The following is a 23,385-nucleotide window of genomic DNA, read 5'->3' on the forward strand; positions in this document are numbered from 1 at the left end:
TTGCTCTCTCGACACTCGGAAGTGAGGATGGGAACTCTTGAAATTTAAATCACTCTCTGTGTGATGGGCTAAGCTAGAGCCTGCTGGATGTTTACGTACGACCCACTACTATCCTATCCTATCCCCCACAGCAGCATCTTTCTTCTCATCTCTTGCAGGGGTTCTTGCGGCGCGCGGCTGCTCTCTCGGGCTTTTTTTTTACTCTCCAAGATGTTTTAGGCATGAATATTACCGTGACGGCTGTAGCCAGAATCCTGCCTGCACCATAAGTCTTCAAAACGTTCGGTGACTCAAACTTTCATCACCGCGGAGCGTCTCTAACGACGACAGCTAGGCCGCGCCGTCTCCTGCTGGCTGATCCCCTGGATTCGCACCGCTTTTTTCATTTTTTAAAAACACACACAAAACAAAAGCAATTCGGTTGAAAAAAGCTTGTCGCAAGACGTTTGCCGCTTCGAATTGATTTACTGTGTTAAAAGCAGGCTTAGGAGGAGCAGGGGCGCCTTGAGGGTTAGAAAAAAAAGAGAAAAGGAAATTCATTGCAATGAAAACAATTTTTCATAAATGAATCACCTCAAAAAGCTCCAAGTTCATAAGAAACTGCGAATAAATCAAATTAATTAAATCAATTGCCCAATTTTGTTTTTAAAAATTGAATCGTAATAATCATTATGCCTTTATTATTAACTTATATTCATAATTTTTTTTTTTTAATTATTTGTAAGGATCTTACTTATATAAATTTTTATTTTTTTCTACGCTCATTTTTTTGCGTCACAATAATAATGTCAGGGTTACGCCCTGACGGTGCTAGATCCTATGGGAATAGTCAATTAAACAAATGTGATACCCAGGGAAGACATTGTTATTATTAAATATCCAAAGACAGTTATTACATAAATACCTTTAACGGAGGTGATACTTGAGAACGTCCGCGTGGGTTCGTCCCGTGGTGATGAGTGACGCCGCCGTCACTCATCACATACTAGGTGCTCATTTTTGCTTATTGTGCGCTCCCGGTGAGTGGGAGTAATTTATCACTAATTTACTGGGGAGCGCACTAATTCAAATCCTGACATCTCCCCCTCTCGAATTTAGGGAAAGAACAAAAACAAATAAAAAAATAAGAAGTTACTTTTAGGACTTGTTAATATTGAAAAATGTTGCCTTGCTCGAATAAATAAGTTATTTAATATTTGTAAATGAATATTATCCTCTTACTTAATTATGATTAAGAATACTGAATTTACGAATCGCCGTAATGGAATTTTTTGCAATGTTATTAATTTTGGAATATTTATTTGAGATGGGAAAGATTTTAATTGCTTCAACCGATTAGTTGGGGTGAGGTACCCACCCCCTCCCCCCGGCTTATTTGGGGAATTTAAAATTTTAGTTTTATTTTGTTTGGGACGAATGTGTAAATAGTGTTGTGGAAAAAAAAAATTTTTTTTTTGTATAAGCAAAATTTTTGATATCCGACTGGACTGGCGGACCCTCGTAATTGTGCCAAGGGGAGCAAAGTCGTGGGTAGAGGAAGCCCACAGCGGTGGTCAGCCGCGCTCGTTTACGAGCCCTTGCACAAAGCGAGAGGACCTCAGTCCAAAACGAACATATGGATCGAAAGGGTTTTGGGGTGTGTTAGCCGGAATATAAAAGGGGTTGGAGCCCGCACCACAACCGAAACAGGAATAGCGGAAAAGAACGTAATTCGAGAAAAAGGGGAACACGGAAAAATTCCATTGACGGGAAGGAAGAGGTGTGCGACAGGGTGTCCAGCCCTGAGTACAAAATAAATTCGGAAAAAATTAAAGAAATAAATAAAAATAAAAAAAAATTAGATAAAAAGGAATGTTGACCATGTAAAAATAAAATGCAAAGTAAAAAAAAAATAACAAAGGGAATAAAAAAATAGCGATGGTCAAATAGACGGAGAGAGAGAAAAAAAATTAGGGACTTCGAGCAAAATTTAAATACTGGAGAGCGAGAGACGTCAGGGTAATAAAAGGAGACTAAATTACCAAAAATAAGGAAGGAAATAAGAGCACCGAACTAAAGTTAAATACAGAGAATGCAAATTAACAAAAAATCAAAAAGGGATAAATCGACGCACTGAGTGTCCTACACGTTGGTTTAGTCTTCGGCCGAAGGACAACGGCGTCACGTCTGATGGTGGGATGTGGCGGCGGAGCGGCGGCTGGACGGCGGAACGGCAGGACAGCAGGACACATTTCACCAGTCCTCGAGATCGGAGGACGGAGGCGAGAGGGGCAGTGTGGCCACGTATTCGTCGGGCTCCCATTCATCCTCCGATGAGGGGGGGGAAAACTGGACATCGGGAGGCAATGCCGCTTGAGCTGTGTCCAATTCGGCCTGGAGGAAGGCAAGGTACGGACTCAACAATTCGCAGAATGTCTGGAGCCTGGCGAGGAATTGACGGGCGAGGTTGCGGCCGATGTTGGGTTGGCCCGCGTCAAGGACAGATACGAGTGTGTCAAACAGAGTCAGAAGGAGCTGAGCGGAGTAGGAGATGCGTGCCAGGTGAGCGACTACCACCTCTCGGGTCTCGTCCAACAGGGACTCGAGAGCAGTCGGGTTGGAAGTAGAAAAGACCTGTGCGTCTCGTAGAAGGCTGCGGAGGTGCGCTCGAAAATAGTCCGTCAAGAAGAAACTTTGTCCCGCCGCCGCGAAGTTGATGTATGATTCCAGCCGCTGCCCCGTCCGGTAGCATTGGGAGTCGAGGCGGCAAATCCTGAAGCTCTCGGACCGTAGTACGTAGATGCGCATCATGAGTGCTACAAAAATAAACCCAATTATAAGGAAAAAACACAAAGCTGAAAAGAAGGAAAGATTGGGCAGGAATGCCTATGGGCAGTCGTGTCCCATCTCATTAAGAAAAGATGAAAATAAAGGGACTGGAAATGGTCCATTGAATTTATTATTACATCTTTGTGTGTAGGTCGGATGAAGAAGGGAGATGTAAATAAAAAAATCTTCAACCGATTATTATTATTATTATTGTGAATATTGAATTTTGTGTACTAATAAAAAAAATTTTCATCGCAAGATGCATAAGTGATTTGTAAAAAAAGAAAAAATGAAGCCAATGAAAACCGAGAGAACAATACTTGAGATTAAATAATAATGAAAATTAACTAGAACGAAAAGTATGTTAAAAAAAAATTTGATAATTTTCAATAAATTATTCCTGTCATTCCTGAGCCAGGTCGGAATGCACCTCGACCCCCAGGCGGCCAGCCGAGGCCGAAAGAGCGGCCTGGAGGCGGCCCAGGCCGAACCTCGGTTGAGGTAGGCGAGAGTGAAGAGCGCTGTCAGCTGATGGGTGTCAGTTGATTAACCCAGTTTCGCTGGAGTAGTGTGTGCGTGGAAAGTGTCAGGTTGGACACCAGCCGGTATGGAAAAACATACGCACAAGTCGTTGGAGGGGAAAGCGAGTTATGATGTTTTAACTCTGGTGCAACCGGTGGCACAGTATGGAGAAATGAATGAATTATGTCTAGTGTGCGAAAGGAACCATAATAATAATCATAAAAATAAACAATAAACGAAAATAATAATAACCAAACTGAGAAAAATAATAATAATAATACCCACACAAAAATAAGAAATTTCAAAAAAAAAAATCTAACGGTCAGGCCGTCGAGATAATTTTAACTGATACTTGAATTTGGTATGGACAGGGTTGGTATTGTATCCTGAAGAAAGTAATTGATGGCACTTACAGGATTGAAATTAGACGGAAACTCGGAGAAAGAACGTTTGAATCAAAAATTCTGAAGGGTTAAGGTCATCGCGATAGTGCTGCGTGAACAGGAAATCAAATCGTCTGAATAATAATAATCCAATTTTGCTGTTGGAATCGCAAGCGTGTGGTTTTCTGGCTGAATTTTTTCTCGGAGTTCAGTTAAAGCTAATTTCAGTTTGCTCGGCGGTACGATCAAAGGATTCAATTTGCCAGTCGCGCACGAGGAAAAGAGTGTTTGAAGGAAATGGGAATTTTGCAAGTTGATCAAGTGCGTGAATGAGTGGAGAACTCTCACATACAGATTAAATGTATGATGGAGTAATAATTTGTCGTGAGCAGAAGTTGCCGCGGCCAAAGTGATTTTAATTCTATGAGAAATTTCCTGAATATAATTTCTCATATTTGACGCGAACTGGAAGAGTTGGCCATTATTCTGGGAAATTTTTGTGAAGGCGTTTGCGATTTCAACATTTAATTTTTTGAGTTGATCACGAGCTTGGGTGCCAGTGGGCGGCAGGTCGGCATGGGTGACAAGAGAACAACAATAACTAAAGAAAGTTCCTATGAATTCAAGTGCGCGTGGGATTCGAAAGTTAAGTTGCTCCAGGTCTGTGTCAAATTCAATTTGAGTCAAATTGGCAAGTGTGTAATCTGCTCTGCTCAAAATACGTGTCAAGTTCAGAAAGGGATCTTCCGGTGGTGTGGAAACTTGATACCCAAACATAGAAGCAAGAGGGGCATATTGAGGTAATTCGATGTCAAAAACAATTGGGTAAATAGAAGTCGATGGAAACCATTGTAATTGTTTGACCAAAACCCCCGGGTGCAATTGGAATTCAGCTAGAACAATTGAGAAATAGTTAGTGATACTCAGCAGACAGACACCAAAAGTGGTGAGTCGCGGCCCGCGCGACGCGAGCATGATGAGGCGGCCCGCTTCTTTGTGTTAAAGAGTCGTGCCAGAGTGACCAGCCCCAAAACGTTGGAGTGGTCACCAGTGATTTTAGCTGACAATGAAAAAAAAATTATGCAGCGGAATAAGTTGCTGAATATGAAAACAACAAAAATTGAGAAGGAGTGCATTTTTGTGCATTATGTCGGCGGAAACAGGATGGTGTGATAATCCCGATGAATGTGCTAAACCCACGCATAACTGCAATTGTGCTATTTTAATTTGTGTTGAGCTATTTTCGTAGAAGAGAGCGGTCAGACGCTGATGTGATAAAAAAACTGCTAGTTGCAATGTCAACTGTTAGACCGCCAAACCAGGTGCAGCGGACGTGAATGTGCACCGCAGAGCCAGGAAGTCTGCATATTGCGTATGCTGACAAAGACGACAAAAAAAAATTAGACGCAACTAAAAATATTAATTTGAGTACGACAATCAGAACTCATGTATCTTGAAATAAAAATTAATAATTCAACTGAAGAATGATTTTTAATAATAAAAGAAAATGCGTCAGACCCAGGAGAGAATAATTGCACAATGAGTTATGCTAAACAAGAAAAAAATCATCTTGACAAGACCAGTAAAAATAATTATTGAAAACAACATATTTGTGCGGTGGTTATGAGTGGAAATCTAATGAGTCATATAATTTGGTTACAAAAATAATAAAATGGTATATATTCATCAGAGAGAAAAAAAAAAATTGTAATATTTTAATACCGCAAAATGAGAATAAATAAAAAAATTATAGATTCCAGATGTACGAATGTAGTGGATGTTAAACAAGTGTAAAGAATTAATAAAAAAATTGTGTTTGAATTAAGGTAACAAATAAATAATTTGAAAACCTTCAAGATTATATAATTAATTTGCTGGCAAAATTAATTAATCTGAAAGTGATAATGATGTTTGAAATTAAGTACTAGGCTCGGTAGTACTGTGCATCTGAGAAAAATTGGAATCAAATATAAATAAAAATTTTGTTAATCCACTACATTAATTGTGTGTCTACCCGGTGGTGCGTGGAAGACGCACGATAAAAATCGTGGTGTCAACCGGGGCAAAATAGAGCTGCAGCAAATGTAGGATGTATTCTGGGGGCATTTCGTCTAGCCCACTGCAGAGGGCTGGAATCGCGAGAGAGCGGACCCCGTGGTCATGGCAATATGCTGCTAATTTCCGGATGGCAATCTGGATATTGCAAACAAACGCGTTCGGACGATGTGAAATCTTATCTTCAGATTTCCATTTTGTGACCAAATGCAGCCACGTTGTGGCGGTGTAGACACCGCGACCCTCTACTTTGACCGGCAGGATGGTGCCAGGGCGCACCTTTTCTGTCAAAGGGCGGTTAACCTTGCCATAGAGATTGACATAGGAACGTGCGAGCCCCCTATACATCCCTAAATCTGCTGCTACCGCATGTGCCTTGTACTCTGATGGCCAGCGGAACAAATCTCCTGTCACTTCGTAAATTTGACACCTAGGTCTTGGTGGCAGTAAAAAGGGACAGTCTCGCTGCAGCATGAAAACCAGTAGTTTGTACTGTTGGAATTCAGCATCGGCAGGTCCCCAAATTTTTTGGTCCATCTTAAACAAACGTGAGCACCGATAGAACTATCAAATAGGTGTTACAAAGGGACGAGTACAGAGAGGAGAGAAAAAAAAAATATTGTGATATATTAAAAAAAAATTTTAACACCAATAAAAGAAAGACTATCATGGACAGAAATTGAAGGAGAGGTTAAAGGGAATTGTTGGAACCCTTTTTTAATTTTTCCCCTAATAATATATGAACAAGTGCAGTGTATAATCAATAAAATTCTGTTTGACAATCAGAATATGTGTTCTGCAGACATCAAAAATGCAAGTGGGACTATATAACACAAATATTTCGGCTCTTTATAGAGTCGGCTGAGGCGCCAAGGCTTCCACTTTCATCAGAAAGAAAGACTACGCGCGTAGTTTTCATAAAATAATATTGCAAAAGGAATAAAATAACGATTCTAAAATTAAATCCACATGGGCCCTGTGGAATCTGATTTGATACAGGATCGTTATTAAATCCTTTAGTCTCTCTGACGGCCTGGCTAAACACAATTATGGTTGCTATTGAGCACCATTCCTCAGCTATTATTATTAATTACTTGTTAAGAATTGCACAGGTGCAGTGAAACGATGAATATGTATATTTCACACAGGCACATCACTGGCCTGTAGGAGTGTGGGTGACAAAAAATGTCATTTGAAAAAATAATTTTGTTTTGGAAATGTACAATTGAAAAAATGAAATTAATGTCCAAGCTATATAGCTGGGAATAAAACCCTATGAAAAGGTCTCGAAAGAAAATAACAACAAAATTTTTTCAAGTGCAAAGTATTTATAAGTGCAATAATCATGTTTTTATAAGTGTAATTTTCAAAGAAATTAACTGTATATGGTTGTAGTTAGGTATTTTGAGGTGCGTAGACAGATATATTTATTGAAAAAACTCAAGGAATGAGAATTTTCAGAGCTCTAGAATGAGTGCTATAAAATTTTAAAGAAAATAGTAACTAAGACCCGAGCGCGAGAAATGCCGCGCCGGCTGCTGTGAGAAGTCGTGCGAGAGGAGACCCGCTTTGCCCCTAATTGCAAAACTCCCAAATGTTTCAAAATTTATTTGCTCTAAAATATTTCCCCTATCGATGAAGGTTGACAAAATTTAATATAAGGTAACTAGAAGTGATCAGAAGGACTGTCCAAGATTTTTTTTTTTCTTTTAAGAGCAAATATTTTTGGGACATTCACTTTTTAGGGAATTTTTGAGTGAAAAATTTAGGATAGTTCATTTTTGGGCATTTGTTTTAAGGGCAAATATTGGGGATATTGGTTTTTGGACAAATGATTTTAGGGGCAATAATGGCGACTCCGCGCGAGAGCTGCCTGCCCGCTGCGACATGCAGAGCGCGATACAGCGCATGTCCCAAATCAAATCGCCAAGACACTCCGGTCGCCACGTGCTCGCGGGTGAGGCACCGCTCTTTCTCTCGGGCCACCGCGCTTCTAATAATTCTGAGCTGATATGATGTGCGCTCAGTGCCGCGGTGATTTAGGTGTTTTCTTATGAATGGAAAAAAATGAAAAAATTCATACATATAGAAGAAGAGTGTATTGACCGAAAGAGTAAAAAAAATCTAATTTATTTAAAGTTCCAAGAAAAAATGGAATGAAAAAGTGAACTGTATTGATTAGCACTCAGGGCAAAATAGAAATATATATATATACATATAAATTACAGAAATATTTACATAAATATTTATTTAAAGTGGCCATAGTAACGCACTGAAAAGTAGGCTACTGCCACGTCTAGGTGGTAGAGGAGAAAAAAAAAAAAATGAATAGAATAATTTTATTTAAAGTGGCCATAATAGAAAAATGTTCCAATTTTTTGTATTTTTATTTATAAATTTTTTAGGAACTATTTCTCCATTTGCCACGTATTTCCAGGCATAACAACAGTTGTGCCAGGTAGCCCAAATTGAGCTAATTTGCGTACTACACACCCTAAGATGAGTCTGAGTCTAAATCAGGTGTCGCGTTAGCAGATTGCGCGTCCTGAGACTCAGGGTTTAATTCGACCGCAGCCGGAGACGAATCGCGCTCAGTCGAATTATTCCTATTTGGGACCCCTTGGGGTTGTGCATCGCGAGTGAAAAAGGGTTTGAGTCGTTCAATGTTTATGACCTCCTCCTTTGCGCCAGGACGAAGGCTCATGCGTACGCGAAACGAGATTGGACTGATGATTCCTGTTATCTCCTTAGGTCCAATATATACAGGGAGTAACTTTTTCGACAGTCCAATTTTAGCGCGTGGAGTGAAAACTGAAACCCAGTCGCCAACCTTAAATTTAATTAAGCGGCGACGCGCATCATAGCGCTCTTTGTCTTTTCGTTGCTGTTTAGAATAGTTTTTTGCAACTATCTCCTCGGCGAGAGCAAGCCGATTTTGTATGTCAATTACAAACGGGTCTCGGAAACTTTCGTTTGAAATCATATCAAAGGGGAGAATTGGCTGACGGCCGTAAACAAGAGCAAAAGGTGACTCTTGCATTGACTTATGGGTGCAGCAATTCAGGGCAAAAGCTATTTGTGGCAAACGTAAATCCCAATCTTTTTGTGAAGGACTCACGTATTTAGCTACAATTGATTTGACTGTTTTAACAAATCTTTCACATTTCCCATTTGAAGCTGGGTGATACGCACTAATTCTCACCTGGCGAGTGCCAATTAATTCGCAGAACTCAGTCATGAGCTCACCTGTAAACGCTGGGGCCCGGTCATGAACAATTTCCAAAAATAGGCCCGTTCGGCAAATGAACTGCTCAAATAGAAAAGTGGCTGTGGTTTTGGCTGTGGCATCTTTGCAAGCTCGTAATTCTACCCAAGAAGAATGGTAGTCTACTGCAACCAAGAGCATGCAATTCCTGCGAGTGGACCGGACGAATGGACCTCCGAAGTCCAGACACACCTTAATGAAGGCCGTCCTAGGTCGGTCCACTGGCATAAGACTGCCTAACTTACGTTGGGTTGATTTGTTAAAACTTTGACAAATAGGGCATGAACGGATAAATTGTTTAATATCGCGAATCATGTGAAACCAGAAAAACCTAGTTTTGATTTTGTCATAGCATTTTGCAAATGACAAGTGAGCACCGCAGAGAACATCTTCGTGCAACATTTGCATAAGCTGTGTTTTTAGCGAGTCGGGAATAAGAGGCAGCAGAAGACAGCTGCGCGGGCTCGTGCCTCGTTTGCAAACGAGCCCATCTTGCAATATAAATTGCTTATACTGACGACTTGTGTCATTTCTTTCCAACGCTAATTTAATATTTACAATTTTGTCGTCAGTTTGTTGAGCATTTTTAATATTTACAAGTTCGGTGAAAAACGCAGGAATTTCTAGTTCCGCTAAGAAATTTTCTTCATCAAACGGCAACCAATCAGCGCTGGAGCGGCTGAGAAAATCAGGACAGACATGTTTTTTGCCTGAAATATGTGCCATGTCAAAATCAAAAGCTTGGAGGCGCATCAAAATACGCCCAATTCGGCCCCAAGGGTCTTTTAATTTTGTAATGGAACAAATTGCATGGCTGTCTGAAAGTACAGTGAATTTAATTCCATTGAGGTAAAATTTGAAATACAAAATCCCCCAGGAAAGTGCGCAGCACTCTAGAGCAGCGCTTGCTAGTTTGGTTTCGGACGGCGTTGTCGCTCGGCTAGCGAAAGCAACGGGACGTTTATTCCCATGCTCGTCTAGCTGTGACAGCACCGCGCCAAACGCAATGTGGCTCGCATCAGTTTCTAAAAATGTTTTAGCCAAAGGATTAAAATGAGCCAAAATTGGGGGTTTTGAAATTTTATCTAGAAGGGTGCGAAAAGCTTCCGAGTGTTGTGGTCCCCATTCAAATTTTGTGTCTTTCTTTACCAAATCATAAAGAGGTTTTGCGATTTTTGCCATGTTTGGTATACTCTTTCTATAATAGCCAATCATCCCGAGCGCCCTGAGTAATTCTTTCACGTTCTTTGGTTCATGGAGCTTAGATAAAATTGAGATTTTGTCCGCATCCACATGCACACCGTGAGGGCTGACTGACCAACCTAAAATGCTCATTTTTTGGAACCCAAAATAGCATTTTTGTGGTTTGAATCTTAGGTTTGCTGCGTCAAACCTTTGTAAAATGATATCTAGATTTTCCAGCAATTTCTCAAAGGTTGGTGCCCAAGAAAAAACATCATCCAAATAAGAAATTACTATTTTCCATCGCAGGTCACTCAAAATGCTGTCGCCAAGATTAGAAAATGTGGCGGGAGCATTATGGAGACCGAAGGGTAGGACTTTAAATTGATAGTGACCAGAGGAAGTGCTAAATGCTGTAAAAATTTTGCTACCTTCCTCCATAGGAATTTGAAAATAGGCTTGGTTCAAATCCAGGGCCGCGAAAAAATTCGCGCCGTGGAAACTAGCCAAAATGTCAGAAATTAGAGGCAAAAAGTAGGAATTTGGGTCTGAATGTTTGTTTATGCAGCGGTAATCAATAACTAATCTAGACCCACCCCCTTTTTTGGGAATAATGAAGGCTGGAGAAGAGAATGGGCTTTCTGATGGTTCAATAATATTTTTGGAAAGCAATCTGTCAATTTCAATTCGCATCGCTTCGCGCTGAGCCATTGATTCCCTGAAGGGTTTTTGTTTGATTATAGGTCCCTTGTACCTAATAATGTGTTGTATTTTGTTTGTGGTTGGTAAATCTTCTGTGTCGTGTGGGAAAAGGTGTTTATATTTTTCCAACAGAGTGCGCATTTGTGCCTTTTGTTCATTTGACAATTCAGGATTGATGTGAATTAAATCCAAAGGGTTCCCTTTCGGCGCCTCTGAAGGAGGGTCAATTGACTGTGTTGAAATTGGGAAAATTTCAATTTCCGGAAAAGATTCTAATTTGAAAAGGTGGAAAATTTTCTGGCCCTGAAATAAGCGCTGAGGTATTCTAGAAAGATTTTTAATCCAAACATTATTTGAGCCTTGAGTTACATGAAAAATGAAACTCGGCACAAATAGATGTTTTTTAATCAGTCGCTCTTCAGGCAAAGCAAAATATTCACCTTCTGTCAAATTGTGGGAAATTGAGATTGGTACCAATTTTCTCTCAAACGCGTCAATATCGAGTGTGTGTTGTGCGCAAATCGTTGCAATAGGGCGCACTTCGTCTATTTCCTCTTCCTCTGCAGGAGGTTGCATTGTCTCCTGAGATATTGAATTTATTTTATTTACAGGTTCAGCGAAAGAGGGACCCTCTGTTGCGGGGCCAAACAAAAGAACTTTATTTTTACAATTAATGTTAGCGTTGTTCGCACTGAGAAAATCAAAACCGAGCAAAATTTTAAGTGCAAAATTCTCTACCACTGCAAATGTATGTACAAAATCCGTGTTTTGGATTCGAATTTTTTGAGAAATCAAACCTAAAACCGGAATAAGACGGCCAGAAGCGCCTCGCAGCAAAATATTTGAATTACTCTTTACTTCCTTTTTATTCACTAATTCTGCAGAGACAATACTAAGCTGCGCTCCTGTGTCCGTCAGCGCGTGAACTGTTGCGCCATTAATATTTACAGGAATTTTTAAAACATGTGGATTAGCAGAATTGTCGCAAATTGTGACTGAATTGATTCCTACACTATTTCCGCTCGATTGAAAATTATTCTCATTGCAAGTGCGAACTGATTCAAAATTTACAGAGAGGGAGCCCCCAAAATGGGTTTTAGGGAGGGGTCGGGCCCCAATTTCTAAGCCCTCCCGTCTTGGTTTTCCTTGGCCGACGGGTAATGCACATGAACGGCATACGGCGCCGCCGCCTGCGGTGCCCCTGGGCCCGCCAGTGGCGGTGCTGGAAGAGCCGGAAAGGAAGGAAATGGCGGCAACGCGTTTTGTGGGCTGGCCGGTGGATAATATTGTGCCCCGTATGTCGGCTGGGGGTTCGCGACAGCCCCCGGGAGTCCAAAGTGGCCTCCTAAATTCCTCAAATCAAATTCGCGTTTGTAGCACGTGCTCTCCAAATGGCCCGTGCGCCGACAATAATTGCAAAGCATCGTGTTGCCCGAATTATAATACATACGGCCACCGCCCCGGCCGCCTCGACCCCGGCGGCCTCCACGGCCACTCCAGCCGCCACGGCCACGAGAAAAACCACCGCGGTCGTAATTAGCATAAGGCTGATCAGGGAAGTGGTTGGGTGTCGTGTACTGCGCCACAGCCTGCACAGGTGCCGCTTGTGGGGCTGCCTGCGAGGGCACCATGGCTGCGGGAATGTGAGAAGGTCCAGAAGAGAGTTGAATGGCTGCGATGCGCTTTTCCACTTTCTTCATCAATTTTTCCCCAATTTTGCGTTCAACTTTCTTACTATTTTTGGGGAGTTTTTTATTTTTCCTTTCAACCACGGCCGCGTGAGTTGAGGAAGAAGAGGAAGAATAAGAAGAAGTCGGATATGAAGAAGACTCACTGCCGCTATCGGACGCGTTAGTTGATTCGCTGTCCGAGACGGAAACCGACTTTTTCTTTTTACTCTTTTTCTTTGATTTACTTGATTTTTTGGTTTTTCCCTTTTTCCGCCTAGAGCGGCTGGACTCCGCGTCAAAGTCACTAGGAGGGCAAACTTTCCTCCGGTGTTCCAAAATGAGTTGATTTAGCGCCTGATCCTCTGCCCGCGCAATAAGTTCACCAATTGTAGTGGGAGAACCGATTCTATCCAAAATTGAGGGATGCAAATTATTGCAAATTAGGCGAATCCGCCTTGACTCTAGCATATGGGGGTCAACTCTATTGATCAAAGACAACATTTCCCCTACAAATTTGCGTGAATTTTCACCTCGTTTTTGGAACCTGGAGTAAAGTTCTCGCTCCGCCACATGTGCATCAGACTGCACATGTTGTGAATTTTTTAAGTCTGTCAAAAATTGAGCGAGCGTCACATTCGCGTTCGCCGGGTCTTCCTCATAGCCTTGTAGCCACTCCGATGCATAGCCCGTCAATTTGCACTTTAAAATATTAAGTGCTTCAGAGTCAGACCATTGATTGGCCGCTCTGACCCTATTGAAATGTGTCAAATATTCTCCGATACTTTGTTTGCCTTTGAAGAAGGCGAGGTCAATCGGCCGCGCACGGCTCGTAGGCTGATTTGCCATTTTATTTCCCGATTGAGAATTTTCGTCTCTATTGGTACTCGTGTCACGAGATTTGATTACTAACGGTTCAAGGTTAGGGACCGCAGGAGTTGAGCTACGAGGAATTTGCTGCTCAACAAGTTCCTCAGAAGGTGGCTCGTCCTGCACATCAATCAAACCGAACTGATTTGTAATCACCTCGATTTCGTCCTCTGATTGAGTGCCAATTATCTTACGCAGGGCATCAAGAGTGCCAACAGAAGTGTTTTCCACTTGTGCAAGATAATCAGACGGGGTAATATAAGGGGATAGGGAAGGGGTTGCAGCTTGTGTGAACGGCTGAAATTCGAGACTTTGAAGCTCTAAATAATCAGCTCGAGAGGAGGGTCCTGGCTGGTTTATGTCATAAGTTTGGTAGGCCAGGGTTGGGCCGATTTGTTCATAATCGCCCCCAGGAGGTGGAGAGTTTAAATTTCCCCTGGAGGGAAATAATAAACTACGGGAGGGATCGTCTCCGGAGGAACTTGACTCATCTAGATTTAAATCTTCCTCCGCCTTTGATTTACGGGAAAAAAGTTTTTTGGTTTTCTGAAGAACAGAAAGAGAGATATCCAAAAATCCTCCCTTGCTCCTGGTTGATAGAGCGGGTGAGTCGGGAATGTGAGGAACCGATTTGCCCCTTTTTGGTGGCATGGGGAAAATCAGTTTTCCCAAGGGAAAAGCACCTATGCCGGAAAATCGACATTTAGGAGGCAGAAAAAATGGAACGGGGAATTTTATTAATGTCCCATTTTTTTATCTCTAGTCCCTTATTTTAAATAAGTGGAAAAGAGACATCTCGCCGGTGCCTCCAGATGTCAGGGTTACGCCCTGACGGTGCTAGATCCTATGGGAATAGTCAATTAAACAAATGTGATACCCAGGGAAGACATTGTTATTATTAAATATCCAAAGACAGTTATTACATAAATACCTTTAACGGAGGTGATACTTGAGAACGTCCGCGTGGGTTCGTCCCGTGGTGATGAGTGACGCCGCCGTCACTCATCACATACTAGGTGCTCATTTTTGCTTATTGTGCGCTCCCGGTGAGTGGGAGTAATTTATCACTAATTTACTGGGGAGCGCACTAATTCAAATCCTGACAATAAAAAAGTAATTTTTATTTTATTTTAATTATTTAATAACATTTTTTATTTTATATATTTTTATTATTTGTTTATTTTTTCAGTTTTTTCATCTTAAACACTTATGGAATTGTAATTTGTATTTAATTTGAATTAAAGATTGTTTATTTACATAAATTATTATTATTTTCTGTTTTTTTTTTTTTTTTTTTTTTTAGTTTTTACATCTTAAAGCTTATATTAATAAGAAATATTTATTTCATTTTAATTTTTTAATTATTCATGAGATCTTCATTAATAATTTTTTTTTCATATTTTTTTCTACGGTTCTTTGTTTGAAGTTTATTACATCAAAAATCTCTATCGCAGGACTTTTTATCTCTTTTCATTTCAACTTTTTTTCGGCAAAAATGGGACACGGAAAACATTTCATCACTTTTTTGCATCTTGATCTTTTAGTTGATTATTTTATAAAAAGAAAAAAAATGACTGGAAAGCCCAGCTACGACCAAATTTGATTCTAAAACAAAATTTGTTGGGTTTTAATTTCCAATTTCATTTTTTATTGACACAATGAAACTACCCTTCGAGGGTGTCCTCGACTTCCGGGTTGGAAATCCACTGCGTGCCCTAGCCGAGAATCCCTTATTTTCCAAGTTGGTCCCACGGGAGCCGGCTCTTGTCGTGTCAACCCTTTGAGAAGGGGTGGTGCGCCCCTCGGGTCACGTCGAGGTCGGGCGCACCAGCTGACTCACCGACGGAGGCCTCCCCTGAGCGGCGCGCGGGGCCCCTCTCGGGTCCCATCCTCTCGCGTTATGTAAGGCGGCGCGGTAGGCATTGGTGGTCGTCGGACTGACGTCAGCGGCGTTTATCGACCAATGGCTGGCAGTTGGGGCAAAGCAGCCGCGAGCGAGCGGCAGCATCTTTCTTGAACACTGTCGAGGCGCACGCCGCGTGAGGGGTGGAAATAAAATTTCGTCCTCCGCCGACGACGACTTGATCAACAACATCGTCAGTCGTCTTGTTCGGCGAGTGCTTCTTCAGGTGGCGCGCCGCGTTTATTTTGAGTGATCGCTATTTTCGACGCGCGGCGCATTATTTTTATATCCTGGCCACGAAACACCGGGGGTGTCCGACCGACCGTCAACACAATCGTGTGCGAATCCATGTGCTCCTCTCTGTGATGCATTCGTCTGCAGTGGTGAGTCAAATAATTATGGTTTGGTTAATTTTTCGTCTCAACATGAATGTATAAGGGTGCGCGCTCCGCTTACGTAAAAGGGAGAACGGCCTTGGCGCGCACACCGACGACAGATCGATCACCACCGCGACCGAGAGAACCAGGTCACCCCGGTGGTGTTTGACCTTGGCGAGGGGTGCATCTGCCGTCACGTGGGTTTCGCGCACAGTAGTTTTGCATTCTTTTCTTGCACAACAACAAAAGCAGCATATTATGTTGTTGAGCGCCTAACGTGATTATTAGATCTGGTTATGTATTATTTTGCATCAGAGTGGCCTCCCAACTGGCAAAGTCGGAATCGCTGAAAGTTGTGCGCTGAAAAGCAGGAAGATGAAAAATATTTTGTTTCCGTCGGTGCAGCGATTGCGAAGCGGTGAGAGTATTTTTCGAGTCAATATTGAATTGCTCCTGTAAGTGAAATTTTATTTATCGTTCCATAATTGTTTTTTTTTCTTGATAATTCAACTTCTCTTTTTTTTTTTTTTTTTTGCATTACATTATTCTTTACTCCGGCTTTTATCTTTTATTCGGGAAAAGTTGGAATGTGCAATTAGCTTTTCTCTCTCTCTCCGTTTTTGCTGCGAGTTCATGCAGAGATAAGGCCAAAGTGAAAATTTTCGCCTCGAGGAAGCGAGAGCGCTTGAGCTGTGAAATTACATACAGCAACTCCCAAGCGGTTGAGAGGTTTTCAACTTTGCCCTTAACACGCCAAAAAAGAGAGATATGGCAGTTTTCGCTGTTTTGACATTGGCGTAAGAGAGAAAATCGTACAAGTTTGTGTTCAATTAAACAAAACTTTAAGAGAGACTTGCAAAAACTTTTGTAATTCTAGGAATTCCCACTTTTTTAATATCAAACTAGATAAACTATTTTAAAAAAAATGGGGAAATTTCAATTGATTGGCGCATTTGTTTCAAATTGTGTGCCACTTCCCTTATTTCAGCACCAACAAGTTAAAATTAGAACAATCTTTATCCATACTTTAATCTCTTTCAAAAAGTCGTGTGGTTTGATTTCCTCCCAAAATTGAAAACAAAATTTAAAGTAAGATTTTAAATTTAATCAAATATTTCGTTGCAACTTATTTTAGAAATTAGAGTGGGGAAGACAAATACGTAATTAATTTCAAAATTAATTAAAGAAAGTTCCCCAACTATATAAAATTGTTTTCATCAAAGTTCTTGATGTTTTTCTAATCAGTATAATTATACGGTATCGCCTGATGTAAAAGTTTGACAAATCCGAGGGCGTGCGAGGGCTGCAAGTTTGTCGGTTCGACTCTTTTTTTTCCCATCACACTCCTTATCCCTCTCTTCTTACGTCAAGAGTCGCTCGCTGCCTGCCTCGTCACGCAAGTCTGTAGCTTCTCTGCCAGGCCGAATTTCTCCTCGTCGCTCTCTTTTCCTTTTGATATAAAATTTATTAACGAAAACTCAAACTCGTGAAAAGCACCGCGAGCCGACCACTTCCCGATTTCGTCACCAAATCGGCTTCCTCTGCGCGCGAATTGCGGAAACCGTGCAGTCTGCCGTTCTTTGACGCACAACATAACGTAAAGTGCGTCAATTAAACGAAGGAGTCGCCAATATCGGTGCACTGACTCACCATCAGCGGTTTTTTTTCGTTCCGAAAAGGGAAAGGGGTGATTATAAATATATACAAATTTACCCAGAATTAATTCCGCGACACCGCAAAATTCATCACCCGCGGCTAAAATTAAAAGGTGCTGACGAGAGTAAGTTTGATGAATACAAACAAGTGAGTCATCCCTCGGCGAAAATTATTACCGCGTCGAACTTCTTGACTTTTTCGCTAAATACGTCGGTAAAAATTTCCAGATTTCGCTCCCACGGTGCAGAGTGGTCCGCGCGCTCTCGCTCGCGCGCCTTCTTGAAAATATCAAGTGCGATGCCACAACGCTCAAGTACTCGCTCTTGAATATAAAACTCTCGTGTGCAGCCGCCCTCTGTATCAGCAAAACTCGTGTGTGCATACCTGACTTTTACTGATTCACGTGAACGAAAAAAAAATCGGTCGGGCACCACACTTTCCTTTTTTCAAAATCATAAAAAACAAAATCAATCGTGCAATCGATAGCAAGATTGATGAATTCAGTGACACGTTTTTGACATTTCCTTCCAATTTACTTGAAGTTAATCTGGAGTATAAAACCATAAACGTTATTTTGAACAATCAGTAATTTACAATTTTTCTAATTAAAATATAATTAATAACATCTTTTTAGTTACCATGAAACTTCTATTTAGTTTTGGCCTCTTTAATATCTTTAATAAAGTTGGAACTTCGGTATAAATTTTAATATAATTTTATATTAATTTTTACACTTTTGATAGTAAATTTAATTTATGAAATCTGGCTCTCTGTGCAAATTTATATTATTAAAATAAAAATAAATAAATAAAAGGGTAAAATAAAATCCATGATATTTTTTTTTTCTTCTTATTAATAAAAATACTTGTTTAAAACTTTAAATAATATTAATTAACTATTTAACTATTTTAAAGTTAATAGTTACTCAAATTAAATGAAAGCCCGATTTGAATTCCAATTATTAGGAAAATAATTTGTAATTTTTTATTTATAACTAGTTTTGTTTATGATTTGCAAATTCAAAAAATAAAAAGTATGTATTGAAATATAATGTGCAAATTAAAAAACATAAAGTTGGACTATCCTCCTTTTTTTCTATGAAATCATATTTTAATTTAGAAAAACAATCATCCTGCTAATTAATTAAATTCAATAATAAATCATTTACAATATTGCGCGGAAAATATTATAGCCCTGTTTTCACGTTGAAAATCCAGTCTAATTATCCAACAGGGAGTGTGTTTGCCCATTTCTTGTAATCTCTCTTCTGGGAGTATCAATATCCAATCTGATCTTACTCCATCCGAACTTGCCGAACACTTGCGAAGCGCTGGAGTAATTTTCGAATTTCCACTCCCCATGATGCAATATATAAAGTTCAACTCTTGTTCGTTGATTCAGATTTTGACCCCGTGATGGCAGTTTAATCCAATTTCAATAATGTTGTGTGCCGACGAGAGAAGTGGGCGTCAAAAAAGCAGCCTCCGGTCTCCATGGCTACAACTCACCTTTGCAGGGAGGAAATCACGACGCCCACGTTCATTCTGCAAAAGCTCTTTCGCATCCATCGCGCCGTCAAAGCGCGCGCGAGTCGGTCAATTTTCTTTTTCCGCCGGTGGAAAAATGAGCAGCGAACGAACGCCTCCGCTCTTATTAGTCGTCTCGCTGCTCGCTTCGCCGATACTTTCTTCTCATTCTGCCAAAAAAAAAAGCGATGCCTTCTTTTGCCTCCACTTTTTCCAACAATATGATCACGCACCCGGCCTCGTGAGCCGGCGCGTTTTATTTGCACCATCAAAGCATCCCCAGATCCATTCATTCCCCCAATCGTGTCCTTTCTTTTCCACAAAACAAATCGACTGCTCGAATATTTCCAATTCAAAAGATTTGATATATGGAATTTCGCAAAAATTTGCATATTTAAATGCAAAAATTATTTTAATTTAAATCTTTACACTAAATTTTTGATGTTATAATTCTATTGATTCATATCGGATTTATTTTTATTAAATATATGTCATGGAGTTCATTAAATTTTAAAATAATTGATTATGATTACATGTTCAGCAATTCAATAGAAAAATTTAAATGCCAAAGATATTCTTTGAAAAGATTATGAATATAAATTTTGTGTTTATGTTATTTAAATCATTTCAATAATAAATTAACCTTTTTTTACTTTATTATAATATAAATGATAAACAAACAGAAAATGGGTTAAAAGTGGAGCTCAAAATTTGGTGCAAAGTTGATTTTCTTGGTTAATTGATTAAGTTTAAGAAAAGTTCGTCTAATTAATAATATTTTCTGCAATGTAATTAATATAGTAATAGACATTTTTCCAGATTATTTTCAGCCTTCAGGTCATTTTCAATATAATTTTTGAATATAAAACTAAGGCAATTTTCTGCACTTTTATCTTTCGAAAAAGTTGAACCATAAAAAAACTACTTTATTGATAATAAAGGAAAATAAAGCAAAACTCTAATCAACAATCAGACAATCAGTTTTAGATCTGCTAAAAAACTTCAAAGGTGCGTTCTGAGAAAGTATTTTTTTCTTTTCTATCTGGTCCCTTCTCTGCGGCACCGCGTTTGCACTAATTAACGCATATTGAAATTTAGATTGGCGAATGTTTTGGAGCGTTAGTTAATTAGCGCCTTCCACCTGACGTGGTTTCGTTCGTCAAATCAATTAATTCGAGCTCGACTAACTGAGAGGAGCAAAATGCCATTACGCTTATTTGGAAGTATTAAACTGCCAATTCCCAGTGTCTGCGGAAACCGACTGAGCTAATCAACGGACACATGTATAAGCGTTCAATTAATTAATCGAGAACCAGGCGAGAGACGAGAGTTGTCTTGGTAACAGTAAAATTACGCTTGAGTTGGTTGGTCATGCCGTGTAATTTGCACATTCCGAGCTGGCAAATCAAATTACTATCGTTTTTTATTTGTCCAATTTTTTTAAGTGAAAAGAATTGTTGGAGAAAACGGCACCACCACTAGCAAGGATTTTGCTAATCCGTTATCAAAAAACCCCATTCACCAAATTATTCCAATTAAATTCGGACAATTTTGAATCATAAAAACTAATTTAATTTGCCAGCTGTGAGAACAAAATTGAATAAAAACGTTTTTAATCCTCACATTCAATATAAAATCATAAAAAAAACTGGCAATTTCCACGCCTCAACCAACCAACTTTAGCGAAATTTTACTATTCCTAGACGTAAATGCCTTTTTGACTTGCATTCGCGTCTGCTTCTCCAGCAGGTGCACGTGCGAAAGTGGCGGTCAGGCTGATTTTTGTTGTCATAGGACCGCGTGCGGGCAGGATGAATTTAAATTTCCACCACTCGAGCTAGTCAGTCGGTCACGGTTTATTCTCGTTTTAAATTGTAAACACTCGGGGGTTAAAATAAAATTCCGCTCTTATTTTTAGTCGCTTTTTATTTGAAGAAAACCTTGCTTGCTCGCCGGGCCAAATCAGAAATAAATTAAGCTGCATTTATTTCTCTCTCACGCCGAAAGGGCTTCGTCAGAAATGTACAAAATGCACTCCGCACGTGCCTCACCCACGCGTTCGCGAGCACCTGATCGATAATGACTCTCGCACCTGCTGTCATTCGACTCGCCTTCTTCTTTTCTCCCCCGCCAATCCGCAATCCTATTATGCCAATTAATCGGTTTTGTGTTGAGAGACAAACTAGAGTTTCGCAGAATTCAATTCGCGCCGAATGTTTGTAGTGCGCCGAGCATGAGCAAAGAGCTCAAGATCATTCTTTGATCTGCGCTCTGCTGGAGCTTTGAAACTGCGACGCTTCTTTTGAACTATACACGCGAGAAATAAAAGAACGTGCACTTAATTTTAACAGCCAGCGCTGTCTGTTATTGGTTTGCTGCTTCTGAGACTTAAATTTCTTCAGAGATTTAAGAAAGGAACACACGAAATTTAATATAACTTCCAGCCAAATTCTTAATAATTTTATTCTTTTTGATCAAAAGTTAACAAATTTGAATTGTCTCTTCAATTTGTTTAAATATTTTCTTATGGAAACAATGGAAATTAAATTTATAGCTAAATTCCTTGACTTAGAATTAATATTTAATTCTGTTTTAATTTCATATTACTCAAAGATTTATAGACGCTGAAAAGAAAATTATGGCGTTTCAAAATCTAGAGTTGCCTGGTATATTTTCCAAAACTTTGTTCTTCACTTTTAAAATTTTCAACATATCTTTTGTCTTTCACAAAATTTTGGTACAAAAAATACAAAGGATTTTAGGTATACAAGACATTATAATGAGAGAGCTTATTGTATTCTTTATCTCTCCATTGTTGCAAATTGAAAAGACTTGCGAACTTGTAAGTTTTCCTGTTGAAATCAGCTTTGGTCGCGAATTCTATTTGCCACTTTTATACCGAGAATATTATACCTTCGAGCAAAAACAATAAAACCCCCAGACCTTGGCGACGATTTGAATAAAAAGAATTTCCCACTGGCGCCGACCGCCCGTGCGTTTTTCTCCGCAAAATAAAATGCAGATTTCTCCGCGCATTCCACTCGACCGTCTCAACTTTTTTTGTTCTTTTGTGTGTAGCGAACGAAATTTGCATCCGCCTCTGTTTGATTTGTTGCAGCTCTTCGGGGAGATTTGAAAATTGTGAGACTTGTCGGCTGATCTGCACCGAGAGACGTCGCTGCTCGAGCCTTCGAAGCAGCGCCCTCGCCCGCCCCTAAGCTGCAGTGTTTAGCGTCGCCCCAGGGTCCTCATCAGTCCTGCGCCATTGCCTCCTCAGCAGCAAACTCCGCTTCCGCCGTCTCGAACGCCATGGGACGCAAGAAAATCCAGATCTCGCGGATCACCGACGAGAGAAATCGTCAGGTAAATAACACAAACACGGACCAAGTTGTTCATTAGCGGGCTTTAATAACTCACAATCAGTTGTTGTCGCCAAACCAGCTTTCTTTTTTGCTAAAATTTATTGTTTTTCTATTCTGAAATTTATTCCTTCCTTGATTATTTGCTGATTTTATTCGATCTTATAGCAACTCTTATTACAATTTTCAGTTTAAATTTTAACAAAACACAATATTTAAATTTATTTATTGGCTTTATTTGCTTTATAAATTCCATAATTACGTAAGAATGAATAAATTTAAAAAAAAATGCGACAAATCTCAATTGTGATGCGGAAAAACTGATTCAGAAGTTCTCAATATAAATTTAATGAAATCGACACTCAATGATGATCATGGAAATGAAGAGATCGGGCTATTTTTCCTCGGTGAAAAAATTGTTTTTATTCAAAAATAAAACGGCTCTACTAGTTTCGGTCACGGTCTGTGAGCAAGAAAAATACAAAAATCGTCACATTGAAAATCCACTTTTTGATAACAAATAATTCAAAATCTTAAAACTACTAACAAATTGCTATTTTTTATTTAAAGATTTTGAACTGAATGTTAAAAATGTGGTTTTTAAAATTTTGCTGATTTTTTTCATTGCTCCTGAAATAGGTTCGTAGACCGTGACCAAAACTGGTAGAGCCAGTTGTATTTTAATTAAATAATCTTTGCTTAAGGACGAAAAAGTTCAATATATTCATTTCCAGTCTCATTTGTGTGTCTTTTTGCTTATTTACGCGTTAATTATTTACTATTTAATTTTGTTATATCTGATCTTATTTTAAAATTTGGAGAAAAATTCAAATAATTGTAGTTTGCTTGCTTTTTTATTACTTACTTTTAGTCAATTACTTTTTGCTTTCAAGGGCGTTCGGGGGTGATGTCAGCACACCTCCGTACTCGGCGAGCAATTCTCTTTTTTTTCTCCATCTCATTTCTATCTTCTCTCGATCGCCCCACGCAAAAAGCCTCGTGCACCGAGTGAGCGTGGAATGTTTTGTAATCGAGGCCGATTATTCGTTCAGATTTCGAATCGCGTTCCGAGAATCGCAAGCCGATCTGAAACAAATAACATTGCGGGGG

General features: G+C 39.8%; 2 protein-coding genes across 9 annotated transcripts in view; one reads left to right on the forward strand and one right to left on the reverse strand.

The window, feature by feature from the left end:
• Positions 1 to 23,385, forward strand: part of LOC132199112 (myocyte-specific enhancer factor 2) — an 80,628-nt gene that overhangs the window by 48,738 nt on the left and 8,505 nt on the right. For 7 of the 8 annotated variants that reach the window (XM_059623595.1, XM_059623601.1, XM_059623602.1 and 4 more), the window contains one exon: positions 22,035 to 22,279. In XM_059623595.1, coding sequence (XP_059479578.1) covers positions 22,226 to 22,279 — 54 coding nt within the window. In that variant the 5' untranslated portion in view covers positions 22,035 to 22,225. Of the gene's footprint in view, positions 1 to 15,455; positions 15,741 to 22,034; positions 22,280 to 23,385 lie in introns of those variants that run through there. The other variant, XM_059623596.1, reaches the window with a different exon arrangement.
• On the reverse strand, positions 1,330 to 15,502 carry LOC132199113 (uncharacterized). Its single transcript, XM_059623604.1, has 2 exons — positions 15,123 to 15,502; positions 1,330 to 2,795 (listed from the first exon to the last, which is right to left on the reverse strand). Exon 2 carries the CDS (start codon positions 2,788 to 2,790, stop codon positions 2,233 to 2,235), a length of 558 nt encoding a protein of 185 aa, XP_059479587.1. The 5' UTR covers positions 2,791 to 2,795; positions 15,123 to 15,502; the 3' UTR covers positions 1,330 to 2,232.

The sequence above is a fragment of the Neocloeon triangulifer genome, unplaced genomic scaffold, assembly GCF_031216515.1.
Source record: "Neocloeon triangulifer isolate White Clay Creek 2 clone unplaced genomic scaffold, ASM3121651v1 ptg000013l, whole genome shotgun sequence".
Classification (NCBI taxonomy): Eukaryota; Metazoa; Arthropoda; class Insecta; order Ephemeroptera; family Baetidae; genus Neocloeon; species Neocloeon triangulifer.